We start from the raw sequence: 21936 nt of genomic DNA, 5'->3' as shown, positions 1-21936 counted from the left end.
AGTTTTAAAACAAGATATGGTAGTATTTTACCTTTATTTATCCATCTACGTACTATTGAAAAACTTTAAAATATTGTAATCAAAATGTAATATCTTCAATCCTTCATTGATCAATATTGTTGTTTTGACACATCTTTAATTCTTGTAGATATGTGTGATATGTTCCTAAGGAGAATATAATCAAAGAAAAAATAGTTTTTTTGAACACTTGTCAAACACGTGTCGTACAAGTGTCTTACAGATGTCGGACACCGTTCAAAGAAGTGTCGAAATTCAGTTTTTTTTACACCGCTCTGAGCTATCTGACACGTGTCGTAGGAGTGTCATACTAGTGTCGAACACCGACACGTATCGGACACCACGACACGCCTATATATCAAAAGTAACGACTTCCCCATAAAGATTAACGACATATAAAAAAAGACACAAACCGTTGATTTTGATGTATCTCAATAACATATCAAATGATTTTGGATTTATTTACACAAATGATCTATATGATATAAACTTTCAATACAACGGTCGATTTTATAAAATTTATATCGGTTAAAATGTTATTGAAAGGTGTAACATTTGGTGTCAAACTAGTTGGTGTCATTTGATCCTGACCCATATATATATATATATAGGAGAACTTTCAAGTGAGAGAGATTTTAAAATGAGAGGGTGAGAGGATTAAATCATAACCAATTGGATCAATCTTTACTATGCTACTTAATTTTTATAATTGTAGGTAATCTTTTCTTTTCAGCACCTTCATCTTCTACCTTATGTCGCTAGCATATTCTTTCGCGGTCTCTCCTGTTATTTTTATTTTTTTTTTCCTATTTTCTTCTTTCATATTTTACTTTTGGTTCTTATCATTTACTGTGTTGTGGATTTATCTCTTTCTCTCTTGCGTATATCTCTCCGTCTCTCACACTTATAGAAATTAAGAGAGCTGCTAAATTGGCAATTTTTGTATGTAATCCACTATATCATGTGAAGTGTTAATGGAATCCATAACACTCTGGCGGCATTAATTATGGTTTACTCTGGCGGCGTTAATTATGGTTTACTGCGACACATAAAGATTAACAGCATATAAAAAAAAAGACGCAAACCATTAATTTTAATGTATCTCAATAGCATATCAAATGATTTTTTATTTCTCAAAAGAAATTAATAAGAATCGGCAAAGAAAAGATGATTTTTGCATTACTTCAGGGTGTCAATATATACACCAAAGTCATAACCGTACAAAGAAACTCATGTCTTATTCCAAGGTATTGATTTAGGCTAATTACATATTTAAAATAAATACAAATATGCAAGATCAGTTGACTATAAATTACAGCTAGCTAATTACAATGAATAATTGATACTGAATGAATTAACTATCTATTATTTCCTCATTAGAACTTCTTCAAAAAAAAAATTATTTCCTCATTAGAAATAGTTTTACTTAAGAACAAATATGTTAATCTATTTGGTTTTCAACTTTTCAAAAAAGTGGATCGCTAACCCTCGGCTTATGGTAAAATACTAGAATAGAACATCCAGACTTTTTCAATTAAATAAAAGCTTCTAGTTTTATCCTCTACAAAAAGACCACATTAGTTAGTTTCTTTTTAAAACTATGATCATTATCTTTTACAAAGCCTTGAAATTTTGAAAATAAACATGGGTCACAAGGCCACTAAAGCCTCGGCCAAAACAAAGAAAACATAGCCAGTTCCAAAAAAATTCATTTTCAAAACAAACCTAAAACAAATGGCTTCCAATTTCATAAAATTGCATAAGAAAATCATTTTAAACTTAGCTTACTAACAAAAAAAATTTCTCAAGAATCTTCATGAAGTTTACACAAATATATTTTGGGGCCTTACAAATATAAACCACTCATCATTAAATTCAAGCTTCTAAAAGTCTTAAAACAATTAAGGTTTCACGAAAACAAACCAATCTCCATGTTCTTGATCAATTTGGAAATTTCTCAAAACCCTAACTACTAACTTCATCAAATTCATACACTCAACCATGAAATCCTACCTAGCTACTCTTAAATACATTAGTCTATTTTGGTTCTCTTTGGGATTTGGTTCGCGCGTGGATTGGCATTCCTATGGTGGACTACGTTACTTTGTGTGATCATTTTGTCTGGTTCACCTCTTAGCAGATGGTTCTCGAGCACGACAGTCTTTTTTTGCAGCTTATTTGGCTTGCTTGTGTTTGGGTTATGTGGATGGAAAAAAATCATAGATTATTCAGCGGCTCAACAAGTACTTTGCGTCAATTGTTGGATAAGATCAAGTTGTTTTCCTATAGGTGGTTGAAGACAACGACTGTGACTTTAGTCTCAAATTACCATAGTTAGTGGTCTAATCATTTACTTTGTTTGGGGCTTGTATGATTTGTTTATAGTTTTTTTCCTTGACTTTTTGTAAATATTTGTATTTGTAGTCGATCTCAGTACATCTTGCTGAGGATTTCTATTGTTTATATTATGACCACCTTTGCCCTTGTTACCGTTCCACTTTCCTTTGTCTTCTTTTCTTTGTTAGGTTGAGCTTGCAGTGCTACTTCTGCCTTGGTGATGCCTGCAACTCTTTCAGTCATTCTTTTTTCATGAGACTCTAATGAACCTTGTAACTCTTCCTTTGTTAAACTTGATAAATCTTTGGATTCTTCAATGGCTACCACTAAATGATCAAACTTTGGTGTCAAGGATCTCAAGAGTTTTGCCACAATAGATCTTATTCACACCTTGATTTTATTCACAAGACTTGTGACTCTTGTGAAAAAATCAACAACACTTTCGTTTTCCTCCATTTGCAACAATTTATATTGTCTCTTATGGGTTTGAAGCCTTACCTCCTTCACTTTCTCTGCACCACCAACGGATTGAGCTAATATATCCCATGCTTGCTTCGAATTTTCACAATCACCAACCGTTTTAAAGTTCCAGCATCTACACATTGATGTATGATGAACAATGCTTTGAAATCTCTCTTCTTCACTTCTTTGTGGGAAGTTTTCTCCTCTTCTGATGCATGTGCTCCCAATGGTGCTACACCCTTTGTGACTACACTCCGTAGATCTTTATAGCAAAACACCACCTTCATTTGCTTACACCAATTATCATAATTCTTTGCAGTCAATATTGGGAGATTTGCAGGGAAATGGCCATTTGGATGTGAAGTCATCATTCAAGAATCAAGAGCCGGAGCTCTGGATACTAGATGTTGGATCAAAATCACGTATGATCACACACACACATTGATACGCGCAGCTTGAGCCAAAACCAGAAAACTTATTCTTCACAATGATGAACACTTGATGAATTATAATTTGAAAGTAAAAATGAAAGAAGAGAGTGAAAGAGATTAGGGAAGAGTTATTCACATTGCACGCAAAATATTGAAGGTTACAAGACACTTTATAGTTGTTACTTGCTGCACAAGCAACAACTGTCACTCTAATTATTCTCAACTACTAACTAAATCTTCTAACCACCTTCTAACAGATTTGTTACAACCAGCAAACCTCTAAAAAAACTTAACAAATTGTGACTTGTGTTACAAGAAACAGACAAAACAGAACATTGAATTATTTACAACAAACGAATGCTCACACATCATTGTTTTGCTATTTGGTTCCACGTCCGTACGCGGGTTCGCTGGGTAGTGTTCAAGGTGTCTGTGTTTGTTTTGGTTCTTTTACCTGTTAGGGTTTATTCTAAAACCAACATGTACTTGGAATTAATTGTATTATCTTTAATTGCTACATTTTAGTGTGGTTAACTCGGTCAAGTTGATGTCCTCCCAGTTTGATGTATTATCTTTTACTTTATGTTTAATCTAATTGGGATAGTGCACAGGAATTCCTCTGCTCTCCTTTTGCTTAAAAAAATATCAACAATAGATTAGTTTAACTGTTTAAGTGTTAAGAAAGTTTGACTCTTAAATAAATGGTCAAAAGTTTAATTTCTGGCTCTTACGATATTAATCGCCGATATTTGGCTCGTACGTATAGAGAAATGCAATGAAAATTTTGTATTTATAATATGATGACCCAAAAAAATTATGTTTTTCTTGTCTAGAACAAGATCAAACTACTCGCATTGTAGGTTAGGTATAAATAAAAAGCACAAAATTGGAGGATAAAACTAAACTTTTTTTCAATTATATTATTTCAAAACAAGTTACAAGAAATTAAAACTTTTGATATAGCTTCCACACAAAGGGTGCATCAATATGGGAAAATAAACTACATAGACTACATAAAGGAAACTTATCTCTTTTATGAATTATGTTTCACAACCATAAAGAGCACCACATATATAGATATATTAAAGCAAAGTTACAACAATATTAAAAATGCAATTAATGAGCTAGAAATGTCATAAATAAACTAATATAACATCCAAGGCAAGTATTACTTGTGCTTGGTTTTATTAATTAGATTATTACTTTATCTTCATGTGGTAGCATCCAATGCTAAGATAGTGCTAAGATTCATTGGACTCATGTAAGCTTGGGTGCCAGACCAAATATCATTCACAATAAGCCTGTTTGCCTTTTCAGATGGATGGAATGCATCCCAAAATGCATACACCTCTCTATTTGAGCACAAGTTGGAAAGTTGTGTACATAGCCCAAGACCATTGTATGGTCCTTGTCCACAACAAGCTACTTTAGATGTTTTGAAACCTGGTCAAAGCAACAAATAATTTCATTAGATTTGAACTTTTTGCACCCCTTGAATATACTCGGTCACCTCTTGAAATTACCAAACTAACCCTCTCGTTTTCTAGGATGCGAGCACTTTTTCGCACTTTAAGTAGCGAGTGTCAAATTTTTAGCTCAAATTCACCCCCTAGAATGAAAAAAATCATGAAAAAAGGAGTTTCCATTCTAGAAAGCGAACTCAACTGCAGTTTGCTATCTAGAAAGTGAACTCAGCTGCAGTTTGCTATCTAGGAAGCGAACTCAGCTACAATTTGCATTCTAGAAAGTGAACTTGGTTGCAGTTCACATTCTAGAAAGCGAACTCTTTCCCCCCCATTTTTGCTATTTACACACTCGCTTTCTAAGTAGCGAGAGGGGTAAAATGAGGTTTTCATGGGGGTGACCATAACTGCCGGGGGATGCTAGAAGTAACTTTCATATCATTAATACTTAATTCTATAAAGTGTTAATTATAAGCAAATTTTCATTTTTCAGATTCATTCGACAACTAATGTATCTGGTCTATATTAGATAATGGATTTCACGTTGTTACAGTATTTAGATGTAACAGATCTGGACTGTCTGACTTTAAATTGGCGGTTCAGATTATTTTAGTGTATGAAACTGCGTAAGTAATTTAAATCGCATGATCTTAAACAAAGGGAAGAGATTCGTTACTGCGGAAAAATGTCAGAAATTCTCCTGCAAGAAATTCAGGTCCATTATTTTATAGGCAAATATTGGAAAATTGATAGGGTATATTAGTGTTTAGGGTTGAACTCTGATTTCCTGATTAATATTATTTCAATTGACAATGCAGTTGCATTCGGTTGTAGACCACAACCTAAAATGTTTTTTTGTCACGATTATGTAACTGTAAATTAAACTTTCGAGTAAAATAATCGAGAAATTACCGTATTGACCGGGGTTTCTAATGAAATTAAGGTGAGTTTTTCCTGTGTTTGCAGCAATGAAAACGTCTCTACCAAGTTTTCTGTTGAGTGCTTTTAACATGGTTTCAAGTTGAGGGTTGAACAATGATGCAGCTCTTTGTATTTCAGTAGAACATTGTCCATTTACACCACGTTGAGCAATTTCTGAAGGAACACAACCCATTGGTCCTGTTCCTGTCACAATAACTCTTCTAGCTCCCAAATCATATAGTTTCTGCAACATAATAATAGGTTAATAAAAAGAATAGATCTTTTAATAAGGTGTACATAATAATAGGTTAACATTGAAGTGGGTGTTACCTGCAAAAGTTTTTGGTACTCAGAAATGAGAAACTTGACATATTCAGGTAATGGATATTGACGAGACCTTGCAGAATAAGGCACCAAATAGTAATTATTTACAAAATCATTGCCACCAACAGTGATTAGAACAAGTGCTTGATTCACACGAGCTTTAGCTTGTGAAGCTCCAATTAGTGCACTCAACCTATTTTGGTACTCTTGAAAGTACTCATATTGTCTATACATTCTTATAATATTCACCTACAAAAATTGCATATATATATTAGTCATTATTTTCATGTGCATAATTAATTATTCCTCAATTTTAAATTTTTCTAGTAGAATTATTTTATTTTCATTAACTTGATGTTTAAGGAAATGTTTTAAAAATGGTTTGGAAATTGGACGGGTGAGACCTCTCAAGTTATAGTTTAACCTCACTTTAACCGTGATTGAATAAGACGATAAATAAATAAATAAAAATATAAAAAATATTTTATAGAAGTTTAAAAAAGCAAATAAAATAAAAGACGATGAAAGCATGTTGAACTAATCACGGATAAACCGATTTAACTCGGTTCAACCAGACTACAATATAATGTAATCAAGACAAAATCAACTGAATGATTCTCAATTCAACCAGTTGAATCGTCCGAGTTGGTTTAATTTTTCAAATATCGTTTAAGGTTTTGACATGCATTATTGAAAAGATTGTGACATTGGATATAATTAATTAGAAAAGGAATCAATTTACAAATTGAATTCCAGTGTCATTGAGAATTCCAATTCCAGCTGAAGCAAAATTGGCTCCAACTAGAAGCCTTTGTCCTGTTAATTCAGGGCTTAAGTATGGCAATGTTGGCTCTGCACCAAGTCTCTGACCTGAAAAAATTTAATTAGTTAGATATACATGTATATACACACTTTGTGTCAATGTTCATTTTATTCTACAAAAAGGAGGGTCAAATGTGCATGATGAAATTGAAGTTCAAAAAAATTAAATGTTGAAGCAAGAAGTGTTATTCGAGAAATAGTTCAGGATTCAATCGATTGAATTAAACGACTAATAAAATTATAAAAAAAATAACCTAGAAAAAAACGAATTGGTTGAGCCAACCATGGTTCAATTCGGTTCTTACAAACTTGGAATGAACTATGGTTGAACCAACCAGCGGACTAGCCTATTCATGTTGAACCATCTAGTCCGGTTCTAAAAATACTATGCAAATAGTCTAGTTTAAAAACTTTTATACACATTTTATTTGAATATGTACCAGTACACTATTAAGTACACTGTTAAGTACACTGTTAAGTACACTGTTAAGGTGAATATTTATGATAAGCCAAAAAGTTATAAACAATATTTGTGAACCTATCAGAATTATATATTCAACTCCGCGATACGCTGGTACACATTTAAGATATAAAAATTCAACTAAAACAAAAGGGTAGTTCAAAATGTATGAATATAGATAGATATATGAAATTAAACTTAACTGATAAGATCAGGAATGTTGTAGCCATTGGAGAATCTACCAGTTGGTCTATGAGTTGGAGCATAATCGATTCCATAAGGTGGAGCATCAGCACGTGCAGTAGTAGCCAAGTAATTGTTATTTCCATTATCAACTAATGAATCTCCAAATACAAAGAAACTTCTTGGAACAGCTTCAATTTCATGAACAAATATTCCTCCAACAATTAAAATCACCAAAGTAACAAAACTTGACAATGATGCCATTGAAAATTCAACCTTAATTTGAAAAATATTCAAAAACACTATAGTTGTTTTTAGAAATGTTTGAATGTGGAAAATGACTTATGATTCAAGTCTTTATATAATGAACATTTATTATTTTATTTCATTGCTTACTTTATTGTGATTCTACTAACATAGGAGGCTACTTTAAGGTGCTCTTTAATAATTCAAGGTTTTTGATTTTATGTTTCTGTAAATGGTGACTTTGTTACAAAGATTAAATGTGATTGGTTGGATTCATTAAATAAAGTTTCAACTACAATGGTAGATCATTATATTTCATGGTACTTAAAGTAAGGTTGTAACGACTTTTATAGAATTATTTAATTTTATATAGTTGAATAAATTTACCTTAGGAAAAATTATATGCAACTTATAGTTAAGCATAGTTGTAATCCTAAGCATAGCTGCTAGTGTATTATTAGTAAATCATTATTGATGGATAAGTGTTCATCCAAATTATCATTAATGAAAAATTAGCTTTTTTTTTAGAGATCAAATTTGGTATTCAAAATAAGCTTGAATATGAATTCCAAGAGCATAATGAGTGTGATTATATAACTCATTTTCAACAAGCTGAAAAAAGTAGCAAAATGTCACAAGCATGGCTATACACAATTATAGTCTTTTGGTTTAGATGCATTTGCTCATGTCACACATGCTAAAAGAAAACTATTACTATAATTATAAACGAAAGTACTCAATCCTACAAAATCGACTTGTTTGATGAGATTTCTACTCTTATAAAGTTATGTTCATGTTATCTCTCATCCAATGTGAGACTCTTATAACATTCATTCTCACGTCCAACACTTTTGAGTTTGTTGCATTAAAATTCATCACTATTACATTTGATGTGTTGATATATATAAATAGCTAGTGACCCAATAAATAAAAGTATGTGTTTGATGGAAAGTACTAACATGGACCACCCGAATAGGTGGTCCACCATGGACCAGTGTCAAACAATTATAGAAATTCTAATACTTGTCGGCGATACTCTTCAGAAATAAAAGCTTCTAACACTCATATTATTTACGGCTTAAACAGTGACCTAATTGGTGACAGTTCAACATCACATGTGTATTTGTTTCTGTTGTTTTAATCAAAACGGTGTCAGTTAAATCATTTTCCAAATTATAAAAATTATGAAGACCGATCACTTTTAAATTTAAGAGACAACATTTACCATCATTGATGTTTTTACCGATCACTTTTATTGATATGGTCCACCATGGACCATATCCATATTAGAATTTGTCTGTGTGTCATATATTTGTTGTAACTCATGTTTTGAAAATAGAATGGGACTTGGATGTCGTTGGTGGACATGGTGGTCTTGTTGGGACAATGAAAGTGAAGGTGTTCAGCAAATATGAGAAGGATAATGTTGGTGGAGAGTGTCAAGAATTGTGACATTCATAAATCTTAAATCTTATCTTAAATACTATAAAAGGTTGTGATTTTAGGTTCAACTGTTTTATTTGGTTTGATAAATAAATAAACACTTTTAGGTGTTACAACATAAGAATCTGATTTCACATGACAAATGCTCCATTTCTTTTGAAAAATATATCAACCGTCATTTTTATTCCATCAAAATTAATTAATCATTTTTTTTTTCTATTTTATTCGAAAAAGTAGATGAGAAAAGAGAAATATGCACATCACAAAAGACGCAAGGTGGCGGCCTACAGCAAAAACTTCTCACTCGAGACAAACATTTGTTGTTTTAAGAATTTATTTTCTTTCGAAAATATTTATGCATTTGATCCATGTTTCGAAAAATTGATATTTTCAAATATAGATCAAAGACATATATATTTTTTGTACCCAAGTAGATCTTCACTCTCATAATTTCATCAATCTTATCTTTTATTGAGTGAGTTGCATTTCTACTACAAAATAATTGAAACTTTTAAAAATTAAAAGTTTGTCCCAAAGTTGCTTTATAAGTTAGTAAAATTATAGTGTCAAAAAAAAAAAAAGTTAGTAAAATTATATTTCATATAACTAAAGTCTAGCTCTCGGTAGCCCTTTAAAAAAGGAAAACAATCATCTGGATAATGAAGGAGAACAATAATAGGTGAATTTTTACAAGAAATATATTTCCCTTGATTGTTTTTATTCACATTTTGTTCTTTCAACATAAAGGCAGTTGAAATTAATTGAAGGGATGAATCTGAAACCAAAGGACATGACAATGTAGTGTTATATTTCTCCTTACTTTAATCAGTAACATTTGTAGTTGATAATACTGTCGATAATTTAATTTTGGAGCTGAGACTGCGGTGCAATGATTAGAGTTATAGACCTGTTTTTTCCACCTTAAATTGTTCATTTTATCTAATTTAAATAGGTAAATGTTGTAATAAGTGTTTCTTTTATCTAGTACGAAGTTTTGAATGCGAAGATATAAGGTAGAATATTTTCTTCGTACTGGATTTTTTTTTATATGTAAGAATCAAATTAAATTTTTAACCGCAGGTCCAAATGTCTTAGAACCAGTGGCGGATCCAGGACCATGGCTCAGTGGGTGCAAAATATATTTTTTTGCCAAATAAGTATAATCATATATATAAAAGTCATATACTCAAAAAATTACATGGTACTCAATTTATAATGTATCAAAAACAACTACATACATTCTTTATAAGTGTCCTTTACGCGAATCCATGTTCTGAAATCGTTGAATAATCGGCTCATCATCAATTTGCTCCAACACATCGCTTTCAATATAAGTCACCAGACAATCATTCATCCATTTGTCCCCCATTCGATTGCGTAATCTAGTTTTCACAATCGTCATGACGGAAAAGGAACGTTCGACAGTTGCTGTGGCAACAGGCAAAATCATCGCTATTTTCAATAGTTGATAAACTAATGGATAAACAATAGAAAATAGAAAATAGAAAATAAGAACTCAAAAGAATAAGGAACTCGGATAAAAGTAACAGTAACAAAGAACAAAACATAAAAAGAAAGAAAGATGTTCACTAATATGAAGTGATTATTTTAGATGAAGTGAACAAAACAGATGATTAATTCTTAAACACAAGGGCCTTGTGTATTAAAATGTCATGATCATCTTAGGAAATACTAATCACAAAAGCACAAACTACATCCTTATCACAAACTGGTTGTGTAAGTAACTACACATACAATGATACAAACCACCATAACACTAGTCTTACATCTCATAGTCATGGTCACATACCAAAACACTATATTGAGAATGTGATACAAGTTGTAGTTGAGAAAACTAAACCAACACAAACACAACAAGCTGCAAAATTTATCAGGGAAACTGATGACAAAATTAGCAAGTGTACTAACTTATCGTTAAGTAATAATATTCATAAAGTTCGTATCCGCAGGGATTGTTTCAACCTCGACAAAACAATTGAATTGTATTTAGGTCGTAAATATAAGGGGATATGCTTGGCATATATTTGGTTTATAAAATAATTAAAATAAAAATTGCAATAAATTGACGAAGACTTTTTAATGGAGCGAAGCGATTAAGGATTGTTCGAATCCTCTCTGTATCCCTATTTGGTACTCTAGGTTCTAATTCTCAACAACCAAACTCTAATAGTTACGATAATTTAACAAAATAGATTAAGTCCAATTCCTTGGCTCATGATCCCTTTTATCTAATAAAGTACCCTAATTCCTTAGGCGAAACTAATATTATCAAAAGCGTTATTGAACGTTAAATTCTCAATCATACCAACTAATTCTTTATTCCTAAAGCAATTATGATTGGCAAACAATTAATTTAGTTCTAGTAATAAAACCTAGGGTCAGTAGTGAATTATTTCTTGAAATCAATTCGATATTGGCCAAATAAAGAAAAGCATTAAACACGAAATTAACTGAATAACTATTAGTTTTGATTGCATAAATAAGAACACGTAGTTACATGGTTCAAATAGTTCTACAGAGAATCATCTAAAATCCCTAATCTGATGAGATTAGTTACTCATAATAATTGACATAACAATTAAATAATAATAAATCAATGATAAAGCACCTTGAAATAAGACTAAGAATTCTTCTCTCTTTTTGGTCAAAGCCGTAATCCTTTTTTTTCTTCCTGTGATGCCTCTGCGTGAATCCTTAGGTTAAAAGAAAGTTGCTATTTATATGCTTTGGTTCCTCCAACGTGTTACTCCTATTTTCCTCCAAAGATTGTGTGACACATCATTCAAGTGGAAAGGCCAAGCTCAGCATGTTTTGTTGTCAACGTGGCTGATGTCATGATCTTGTAAGTGGCAAATCGCGCCACTATGGAGCATGTATCGCGTTGCGAGAAATACAGACAATGGAGGCTTGTTTGAGCTTCAAACTTGGAATTTTTTCTAAGTACCTTTTTTTTCTCCATTTTGCCTTTTGTCTTCAAACTTCTTGCTATTGTAATTTCTTTAAATAATCTTCTTTTTGACCATGTATTACTTCTAAAAATCACTAAAATACTATAAAATAATAATTAAAAATACTCAAATGACTGACTGTCATCACAACCCCAAACTTGAACTGTTACTTGTCCTCAAGTGACATGCCTGTCAAAACAAAACTGTCAGGGAATTAACAAATTAATTTGAATGATAAAAATCTCATAAACCTTATTCTCTTCATCCGGCAATAGAACCACCGGTCTTAACTTCAGTGATTCTGCTCAATTAGCACTCTGGCTTCCAAGACTTGAATCAAATTTGGTCCAATGACCGTTCCACACAATGTTCAAAGTTCAACCTTATCTCTCACTCACCAATTCACTCAATTTGACAGGGTATTCACTCCATCAACATGCAAATGCTATTTTACCATAAGCTTGAAAAAATTCTAAACGTCAATCAAAGTAACTACATCACACACATTTTTGAGGTCTTAAGGGTTATAACTTGGCTTGGGTAAATGGTGGGATAATTTTGGGAACAGTAGGCTAAATTGGAGTTAGGTATCCACTACTATTCCTTGTTGAAAAATTACCATTATTGGGACTCAATTCATTGTTAATTAGGTACTTAGAGAACTTATCCTTCAATTTTTTTTTTCTTTCTTTTTGAAGATGCCAATATTTTTCATGTTTAATGGCTCTTTGTTTTTTTTTTCTAAGAAACTCCATTATTTTTTTGAGTCTTTATTATTCTCTTTTTTTTTTTTCTTTTTTTTTTTCAAGTTCTCTAGTACCTCTACCCCAAACTTAAGATGTTGCTAATTCCAGAAGCAACCCCAAACTTAAAATGATGCCATGACAAGAATATTTAAAGCTTCTACCTAACTCCAAGGAGGGCAAACAGATAAAAAATTTCAGGTCTAAAAGGCTTATAATTTGGTATGTCACCGAAAGAAAAGGGATTTTTTTTTTTTTTTTTTGGCTCAAAATGGTTTAGCAACGGATAAATAATAAACAGGGTAGCTTGAAAAGGCTCAGAGTACCAAACAAATGTGCCTCTATGTGTGAAAATGTAAAACCAATCAACAGTAGAGAATAGTTGCAAGTTCTAGAAAATATACAAAGCATGGATACACTCATAAGATGTGAAAGAAAAAGGGTATACCGTGGAATTTATTTGGCTCAATATGGTCACCAGCTGAGGTATCTGAAAGTTGAACTAGTACACCGTGCAAAACTCCATCTTTCCTATTCGTCTATTTGTCTCTTGAACCATCGCGCTTTCATGAGCAGTCACACGTCAATTATTCTTTTATGTGCAAGTCTAAGAGATTCTCATCATGCAAATTCAGGTATTAACACTGACAATTCTGAAAAGACATAAAAACATTCAACTTGATAATAAACAAAGTAACATAAGGATGAAACATAGGGATTGTCAGCAAACAACAACCATGACTGACTCTTTTTTTGTTTTTTTTTTTAAAAAAATAAAAATTCAAGACTAGAAAATAAATAAAAACGTATATGATGGGTTGCCTCCCATTAAGCGCTTCTTTACAGTCATTAGCTTGACTCATCACCCATCATTAGGGTGGCATATATGACAAAAAGAACACATCATCCTTCTTCTTTCTCTTGTTTGGTAGGAATTGCATGAACTTGACATAAAGAGTCAAATTCTTCCGTGCTCCAACAACTAAGCTCTTGGAATATGCACTCTCCCACTTTAGAGAAGAATGATACTCATTTTTCAAGTGACGTTTCTTTTTAATCTCCATTGGTTGAGACTCACATGTTGCATAGAGATCAACATTCTTCACTTTTGAATTCTCTTTCATGCAATTATTTTTGTTTTTCGAATTTTCTTCTTCTACCACAATGGCATGAGGTTTCATCACCATCTCAACCAACTTCTTCTCACACTCATTTGCCTCCTCCATGAGGTTACCACATTGCACTTCAAATCTATCACATGGAACTTGATTGGACTTCCAGAATTCATCCAAAATACTTTCGAGTTGTGAATTGTAATTAATCATGACCACTTGTGGCTCTTCATCTTTACTACAAGGTTTCTTATTATATTCACAATCATGATTTTGATCACAATAAACACACCTCTCCTTTAGCTTCTTTATATCTATCTCCCTGTATTTTTCCTCGAGTCTTGATCTCAATAATTGATATCGAAGAATGCCTATTTCTTCACTATCAATCAATACATTCTCATACCATATTCCTGTCATTACTACAAAACTCAAGGAAACTTTTCAGTAGCAAAGCACAATGAAATAAACATGAAGTGTAAAAGATTTTTTTATGTACAAAATAAAATAAAAATAACAGAAAAAAAAAAAATCCTATATACAATAAATTGTTTAGTCAAAATCAATCAACAATCCCCGGCAACGGCGCCAAAAACTTGATGACAAAATTAGCAAGTGTACTAACTTATCGTTAAGTAATAATATTCATAAAGTTCGTATCCGCAGGGATTGTTTCAACCTCGACAAAACAATTGAATTGTATTTAGGTCGTAAATATAAGGGGATATGCTTGGCATATATTTGGTTTATAAAATAATTAAAATAAAAATTGCAATAAATTGACGAAGACTTTTTAATGGAGCGAAGCGATTAAGGATTGTTCGAATCCTCTCTGTATCCCTATTTGGTACTCTAGGTTCTAATTCTCAACAACCAAACTCTAATAGTTACGATAATTTAACAAAATAGATTAAGTCCAATTCCTTGGCTCATGATCCCTTTTATCTAATAAAGTACCCTAATTCCTTAGGCGAAACTAATATTATCAAAAGCGTTATTGAACGTTAAATTCTCAATCATACCAACTAATTCTTTATTCCTAAAGCAATTATGATTGGCAAACAATTAATTTAGTTCTAGTAATAAAACCTAGGGTCAGTAGTGAATTATTTCTTGAAATCAATTCGATATTGGCCAAATAAAGAAAAGCATTAAACACGAAATTAACTGAATAACTATTAGTTTTGATTGCATAAATAAGAACACGTAGTTACATGGTTCAAATAGTTCTACAGAGAATCATCTAAAATCCCTAATCTGATGAGATTAGTTACTCATAATAATTGACATAACAATTAAATAATAATAAATCAATGATAAAGCACCTTGAAATAAGACTAAGAATTCTTCTCTCTTTTTGGTCAAAGCCGTAATCCTTTTTTTTCTTCCTGTGATGCCTCTGCGTGAATCCTTAGGTTAAAAGAAAGTTGCTATTTATATGCTTTGGTTCCTCCAACGTGTTACTCCTATTTTCCTCCAAAGATTGTGTGACACATCATTCAAGTGGAAAGGCCAAGCTCAGCATGTTTTGTTGTCAACGTGGCTGATGTCATGATCTTGTAAGTGGCAAATCGCGCCACTATGGAGCATGTATCGCGTTGCGAGAAATACAGACAATGGAGGCTTGTTTGAGCTTCAAACTTGGAATTTTTTCTAAGTACCTTTTTTTTCTCCATTTTGCCTTTTGTCTTCAAACTTCTTGCTATTGTAATTTCTTTAAATAATCTTCTTTTTGACCATGTATTACTTCTAAAAATCACTAAAATACTATAAAATAATAATTAAAAATACTCAAATGACTGACTGTCATCAGAAACACATCACCCACACCCACCTAACTAGTAGAATCCCAAAAATTACAAAGGTAACAAACTAATAAAGTGATTTCATGCACTAGGAATGCAACTACTAGAGTCTAGAAACAGGAAAACAGAGAATACACTCCAAACAAATAAATACTTAAATTTTCATAAAATTTTCAACTATAACGCAATGAAACAAATGATGCAAATTTAAAATGAACCAAATTCCAATCACAATAAGAATTATAGATAAGAATAAATCACAAACTTCCAACAAAAATTCCATAAAACCCTAAAATACTAAAACCCCAATTCATAATTTTCAAAAAACCCAAAATTAACAAAACCCTAAAATCAAGATCAATTACCTTGCTAAGGCTGTCTTCCCAGTTCGAATCTTCGAGAGTAAAGGTTGTGGTGGTGAGTAAGGAGAGAAATCACACAAAAATCGCAGAAAAACGCACAGACTGATAAAGTTGAAAATGGAGAAAGTTGAGAGCAGAAACTGAGAAGCACGAGAGAGATGAGACGGGAGACGGAGAAATTTGAGCACCCGCCGCCGCTGGTTGATATTTAGTGGTCGTTGATTAGGGGCTGTGGTTGAGAGAGGCGAGAGAAAAGAATTTTAGAGAGAAGTGTGAAAGTGTATTATGAGTGTGGTCTTCAGACTTTGGGTGTCATGGGTCCAGGGTGCAAAAAAATAAATTCAGGGTGGTCAAAATTAGAAAACATAGGGGTATCGGTGGAAATTTTCAAATTTCAAGGTGTGCAGGTGCACACCCTCACCATACACTGGATCCGCCCCTGCTTAGAACAATACCAATGGTGATCTTTATCAAAAGGGTGTACTTTGTTTTATTTCCAAAAGAGCTCTATTAAGACAATCTATTAGGTTTATATATTGAGGTTAATTTATCCTTATAAAATTTGTTTGTAAAAAGAGCGGAATCGCTCTTTATAAATTTTCTCTCTTTTTAGTCTTCTAAATATGTGACTTAGATTTTTCTCAATGTATTCCTTCACAATGAACACAATTGAACTTTTTTTTGAACAAGGAGGGAATATCATGGGATTAAAATAGACCAAAGCATTGGTAAATACAATGATGATGAGGCTGCAATTTACATTCAGCTAGGTTTATTTTATTGCCCAGCAAGTGTAGTAGAAAGACCAAACATTAATTCAGAGTAGATAGATTAAATACATACATTCAAAAGAGTGTAATCCAGCTCTCTATTTATTTCAAGGGAATTCTTTTTGTAATGTTATATAGCTGCGTATTTCATCATAAAATTTGAAAAAATAAAATTATATAGCTATATAGCCAACGCAAATTTTAACAGATCAAACGCACTGTAATCATGATATCTCAACGCAAATTTGAAAGATATTTACACATTTGAGAGATATTTGACAGGACACATTTCAGAGATAATCAGTTCTTGATAATTTTTAATGAGAAACTAAACATGTATATGGTTGAAACCCAAGGGAATACCTTTTGTTGAAACTGATCAAACTAAAGCTATGAAGGAACATAAAATGAATCATTTACAAACACACTGGCTTTGTAAAACTTAAGCAAGTATTTTCATTATGAAATTCTATACTAATGATCAGACCTAAAGCTCTAGATTTCATTATAAAAAGCTTATTTTGTTTATTGTGATGGTGAATCAAACAATATATAAAATATAAAACTGGTTCAAATTTTCAAGTACAGCTAAGTTCTGATTTGCATATCAGAAATCCAAACTCCTATTTTGCAAGCATTTGTATTGATAAATATAAACTTTTGACGGTAACATATTTGCATTTTCTTCCATATATTCTAGATCAAACACTGAATAAAATATTGAAATAAGCAAATCATTCTGATACTATATAAATAATATATCAAAAGCTACATTAATAAATTACGCCGAAGTTTTTTTTTTTCTGAAAGTCACAACAAAATCTAGAATAGAAGGCAACGTCAACAAAACTTTAACAAACAGCATTCACCAATGTGCAATTCATGAGAAGAAAAAAGAAACCAACTGAAAAACAGAACCTAAGCCTCAGTAATTGGATACTCGAACACGACATCTTTGCCTGAAAGTTTCCTGTAAACTGCAGTAAATGTATCCAACTTGTACTCAGTTGAGTTACGCTCCTTTGGGTCCAAAAACACCTATAACCACAGAAACGCAAGAATTCAGTTAAAATAAGCGACAAACTTCAATGCACACAAATTTAACCACAAGTGTTTCTTTTGCAATATAACACGCATGTTAATTACACATTAGCTTACCGAATTATCAATATTTTTATTTAAATTGTGGTTTATTAAACAAAACAGGAGCAACTTTTGAAAGTTATTTGACTGTTAGTTACTATAGTATAGTTTACCTTCATGATCTTTGTTCCATCAATTCTGTAACGAGTGCGCTTGCCAACAATCTCAGCAGGCAATACAACATCCTCAAGTATTGCCTCGTGCACAGCAGTAAGTGTACGGCTGCGGGGGCGCTGAGCAGCTGAACCTTTCTTTGGAGGACGAACAATCCTCCTGGTGGCAATAATGATTACCTCCTACAAGTTAAAGGTTCATTAGTATGTAGTTCCACAAACTTTCAAGGTAAGGATCAAAATTCAGTGGAGTGGTTGACAAATAAAAGAGCACCAGACATTGTTGGGTCACAAAATATCGATAGAGTATGTTAAAAGATAGGACAAATAACCGACAATCTAATGACTCAATACAAAACAAACGTGCACGAGATTTTATATACCTTGCCGCTAAATTTCTTCTCAAGCTCCCGAACAAGCCTGACATGGATTTTGCGGAAACCCTTCCTTAATCTGTAGGGGACTTGGATAAGCACAGCCTTACGGTTGCCAGGAACATCGATTTGGCTGTAGATTATGGAAAATAGTAGATATATGAGACAAGGAGAAAAGACATGTATCTCGAAACAAACAACACAAAAAGCATCCTTACACTGCTGAATTTATGTATAAATCTTTGAGCTCACTTTTCAGCTCATGGTTGGTATTTTCTAGATCAAACAAAGCCTGCAACAACAAATATAAACAATGATTAATTTATATATTTTGTAATTGAAACTAACCAGAAACAACATTAGTTCATAAAAATCAATATATAACAACCTGTCCAACCGACTCTTCAAATTCAGTTGGCTCAGCACCCTTATCCTTGCTGATTTTCTTCCTTGAAGTAAACATCTTCACAACTGTAGGCAAAGAAGAAAAATAAAATTTAGGTACCATTAACTTTGTGAAAATGTTTTCCATTTCTATTTGTACAAAAAGTTTTAAAAGTCAGAACGCGTGTTAATTAAAAGATAATTCATGTTAGTTAACAAAATAACACTGATTTAGATTTTATCAAAAGTATAAGTATCGTATCCATAGGGACTTGAGCAATATTAAAGCCATTCAACAATTAATATGGTTCTAAGTGTCGGTCAATGTAAACAGCAGTAAAAGTATTGGAAATTAACAGTGAGATGAGATTGTTTGGATCAGATTTCATTAACCAACTTTCTAAGAACTCTTGTTAATTAACAAAATAAACAAGTCTTATAATCAACACAGTATTAATGTAACACTGATTTAGTTAACAACTTTGTAAATTAATGTAATACTGTGTCGAGTCGGTGGCAGACACCAGGGCATCGAGCGTCGACAAACTGGACACGCTTATCCAAAGAGTGTCTGTGCTTCTTAGATTGCATACAAACATACCAAATGGATCCAATTATGAAATAACATATGTAAAACTTCATCATATTATATCATAGCAAAAGTAATAACACCAAAATCAAAACCATTTTCACAAGTAAAACATTACATTGTTAAGAGTATACAAAAAAAAAATGAAGACCCTTTTAATCATAATTAAACGACCCACATCAAAATCTCGTTACTTTTCAAACCCAGAATCACTATAAATCGGTTTAAATAGCTAAAACAAATCAAAGATTACGAACACGAATAGATTCATTCAAAGTCAAAATTTCAGAAACATTAAACTTAGTAAAAGAAAAGGAACAGAACAGAATCAGAGAATGTTACCTCAGCAGAAACGAAATCGAATGTATCGTTCGGAATGCTCAGCCGCAGGCAGAGAGAAACTGAGGTATAGAAGAACGAAGTAGAGAGTGATAAAAATTAGGGTTCCAACATTTTTATTAGTGGTGAGAAAGATTTTTTTACTATTCCGAAACTGTCCTGGGATTTCTTGTAGGTTTCCTGATATACCCTCGCTTAAAAAAAAGGCACAGGTGGTAATATATTATATCTAGTGGCATTAACTAAATTATTAATAAAAAATGAAATAACATTCATCTATGTATAATGTATGCCATGTCATCTACTCGGTCCGGTCAAAGTCCAACTTGTCCATTTAAGGAGTAAAATGATGGAATCTTCACATTACGAGGGAGAATCGAAATTTTTATTTTATTGGGTAAATTAAAATTCGCTAACATTACATGTAAACATCTATTAACCCTTCCGTAAAAAAAAAACTATTAACCCTTATTTGGGTTCTCCCCTCTCATTCCCAACCAAATTTTCTTCATACCTCTTGTCACATGTTTAATGGACCAAAACTCTTACCATTTGAACCAATTCATTATTGGTATCTTTGTATATTTAATTAAGATACAAAAATATCGTTATTTAATTTAATGAAATTGTAAAAAAAAAAAATTAAACATAATTTTTTTTAAAAAATATGGGAAAATAATTTCAATTTTATAGCAATTTTTAAATGTGAAAGTCAAAATTCACGTGAAAACAATTTAATTGATAGGGACGTTGCATTATGTATATGATTGGAGTTCGAACTTGTGATTCTCTGTTTATTCACAAGTAAATTTTTAACGACTATGCTACTCACTAGACTACTTTATAAATGCATATTACAAAAAAGTGAAATTCAAAATATTATAGGAATAAATATTTTCATTTATTCACAGGTAAATTGAATTCAAAGGTATCCTTCGCAGTGTATCCTCTGCAGTTACATAGACTAATCTTCTTGATATAACTGAGATCCATTTAAATGATTGATATCTCCCAACAAATAATTTTCTCTCGAAGTAACCACTAGATTACTTGAAGAAAAAAAAATGTGAAAGTCATTTACGTGACAAAAAAAAGTGAAAATTACGAATAAATACCAAAATAATTTCTAACTTTGTAAGAAGATGTTAATTTTGTCTATTAATTTTTAATTTGGTCTCTTAATTTGAAAGTTATTTATAAGCTGGATTAAGGTGTTCCATTGAATACTGATAGGTGAGTGATGTAACAGCACAGACCTCTTTTCTACGTATTTAGAAGACAATCTTGACGTTGTACCTCTCGATCTTCTCTACCCCCCCTCTGGTTGAGTTTTTGCCTTTCGTGAAAATCGAATTGGAGTTCAAGTACATGTTCAATTCATTCTCACTACTAATTGAGCTAGTTGCTTACTAAATACATAGAAAAGGGGTATGAACTATTACAAAAAAAAAAAGCTCAATTGGTAGGAGAAATGAATTGAACATGTACTTCAATCCTAGTGTACGTGGTTTGATTTCCACTGAAGGCAAAAACTCTACTAGAGAGTGGGGTAGAGAAGATTGTGATGTACAACGTCGAGATTACCTACTAAATACGTAGAAAAGGGGATCAGACTGTTAAAAGTGAAGCCGCCAAAAAGTAAAGGGTTGTCATCGGGTCAGTGTCGATAGAGTGAAAACTGCCGTGGACGTCGGCTCTTAAAGGGTGTGGCGATGTTAGAAATCTCACATTGAATAGATCAAAGTGTTCAATGTGGTATAGTTAAATCATGGGGCTTCGAGTGTATTAAAAAAAAGTCACTTGTAATTTTTTTTGACACACTTATATATAGTAATTAAACTATATAAGTTGCAAGTTTGTAGTGTTTATTTATTTTTTTTATGCTTTTTTCAACAAAATACGACTCCAATGTATCATATTTGACAGAGTTGGGTTGTCAATACTCAATTTGTATCACTAAGATCCGGCTACACCATTTGCATCTTTGTAGCAAATTAAATAGGATATCACTAATCATTTTGAATCTCTTAAAAGTTTTAAAAAAAATAAATAAAAGTTAAACTTAAAAAATGATATAATGCATGGTGCACGACTCATAATTGTATGCACCCTAAACATCCACT

General features: G+C 32.1%; 2 protein-coding genes across 2 annotated transcripts; both read right to left on the bottom strand.

The window, feature by feature from the left end:
- Positions 1-4134: 4134 nt before the first annotated feature.
- On the bottom strand, positions 4135-7764 carry LOC123910890 (GDSL esterase/lipase At5g18430-like). The gene is made up of 5 exons (XM_045962177.1): positions 7442-7764; positions 6699-6826; positions 5963-6205; positions 5624-5876; positions 4135-4691 (listed from the first exon to the last, which is right to left on the bottom strand). The coding sequence occupies exons 1-5, from the start codon at positions 7683-7685 to the stop codon at positions 4459-4461; spliced, it is 1101 nt and encodes a 366-aa protein (XP_045818133.1). The 5' UTR covers positions 7686-7764; the 3' UTR covers positions 4135-4458.
- Positions 7765-17597: 9833 nt separating this feature from the next.
- Positions 17598-19973, bottom strand: LOC123910889 (40S ribosomal protein S7-1-like). Its single transcript, XM_045962176.1, has 6 exons — positions 19817-19973; positions 18890-18972; positions 18720-18793; positions 18511-18634; positions 18128-18310; positions 17598-17909 (listed from the first exon to the last, which is right to left on the bottom strand). The coding sequence occupies exons 2-6, from the start codon at positions 18962-18964 to the stop codon at positions 17790-17792; spliced, it is 576 nt and encodes a 191-aa protein (XP_045818132.1). The 5' UTR covers positions 18965-18972; positions 19817-19973; the 3' UTR covers positions 17598-17789.
- Positions 19974-21936: the final 1963 nt, after the last annotated feature.

This window comes from Trifolium pratense, linkage group LG2 (genome assembly GCF_020283565.1).
Source record: "Trifolium pratense cultivar HEN17-A07 linkage group LG2, ARS_RC_1.1, whole genome shotgun sequence".
Classification (NCBI taxonomy): Eukaryota; Viridiplantae; Streptophyta; class Magnoliopsida; order Fabales; family Fabaceae; genus Trifolium; species Trifolium pratense.
Note: the sequence above shows the minus strand (reverse complement) of the source record. Positions and strands in the feature narration are given on the sequence as shown.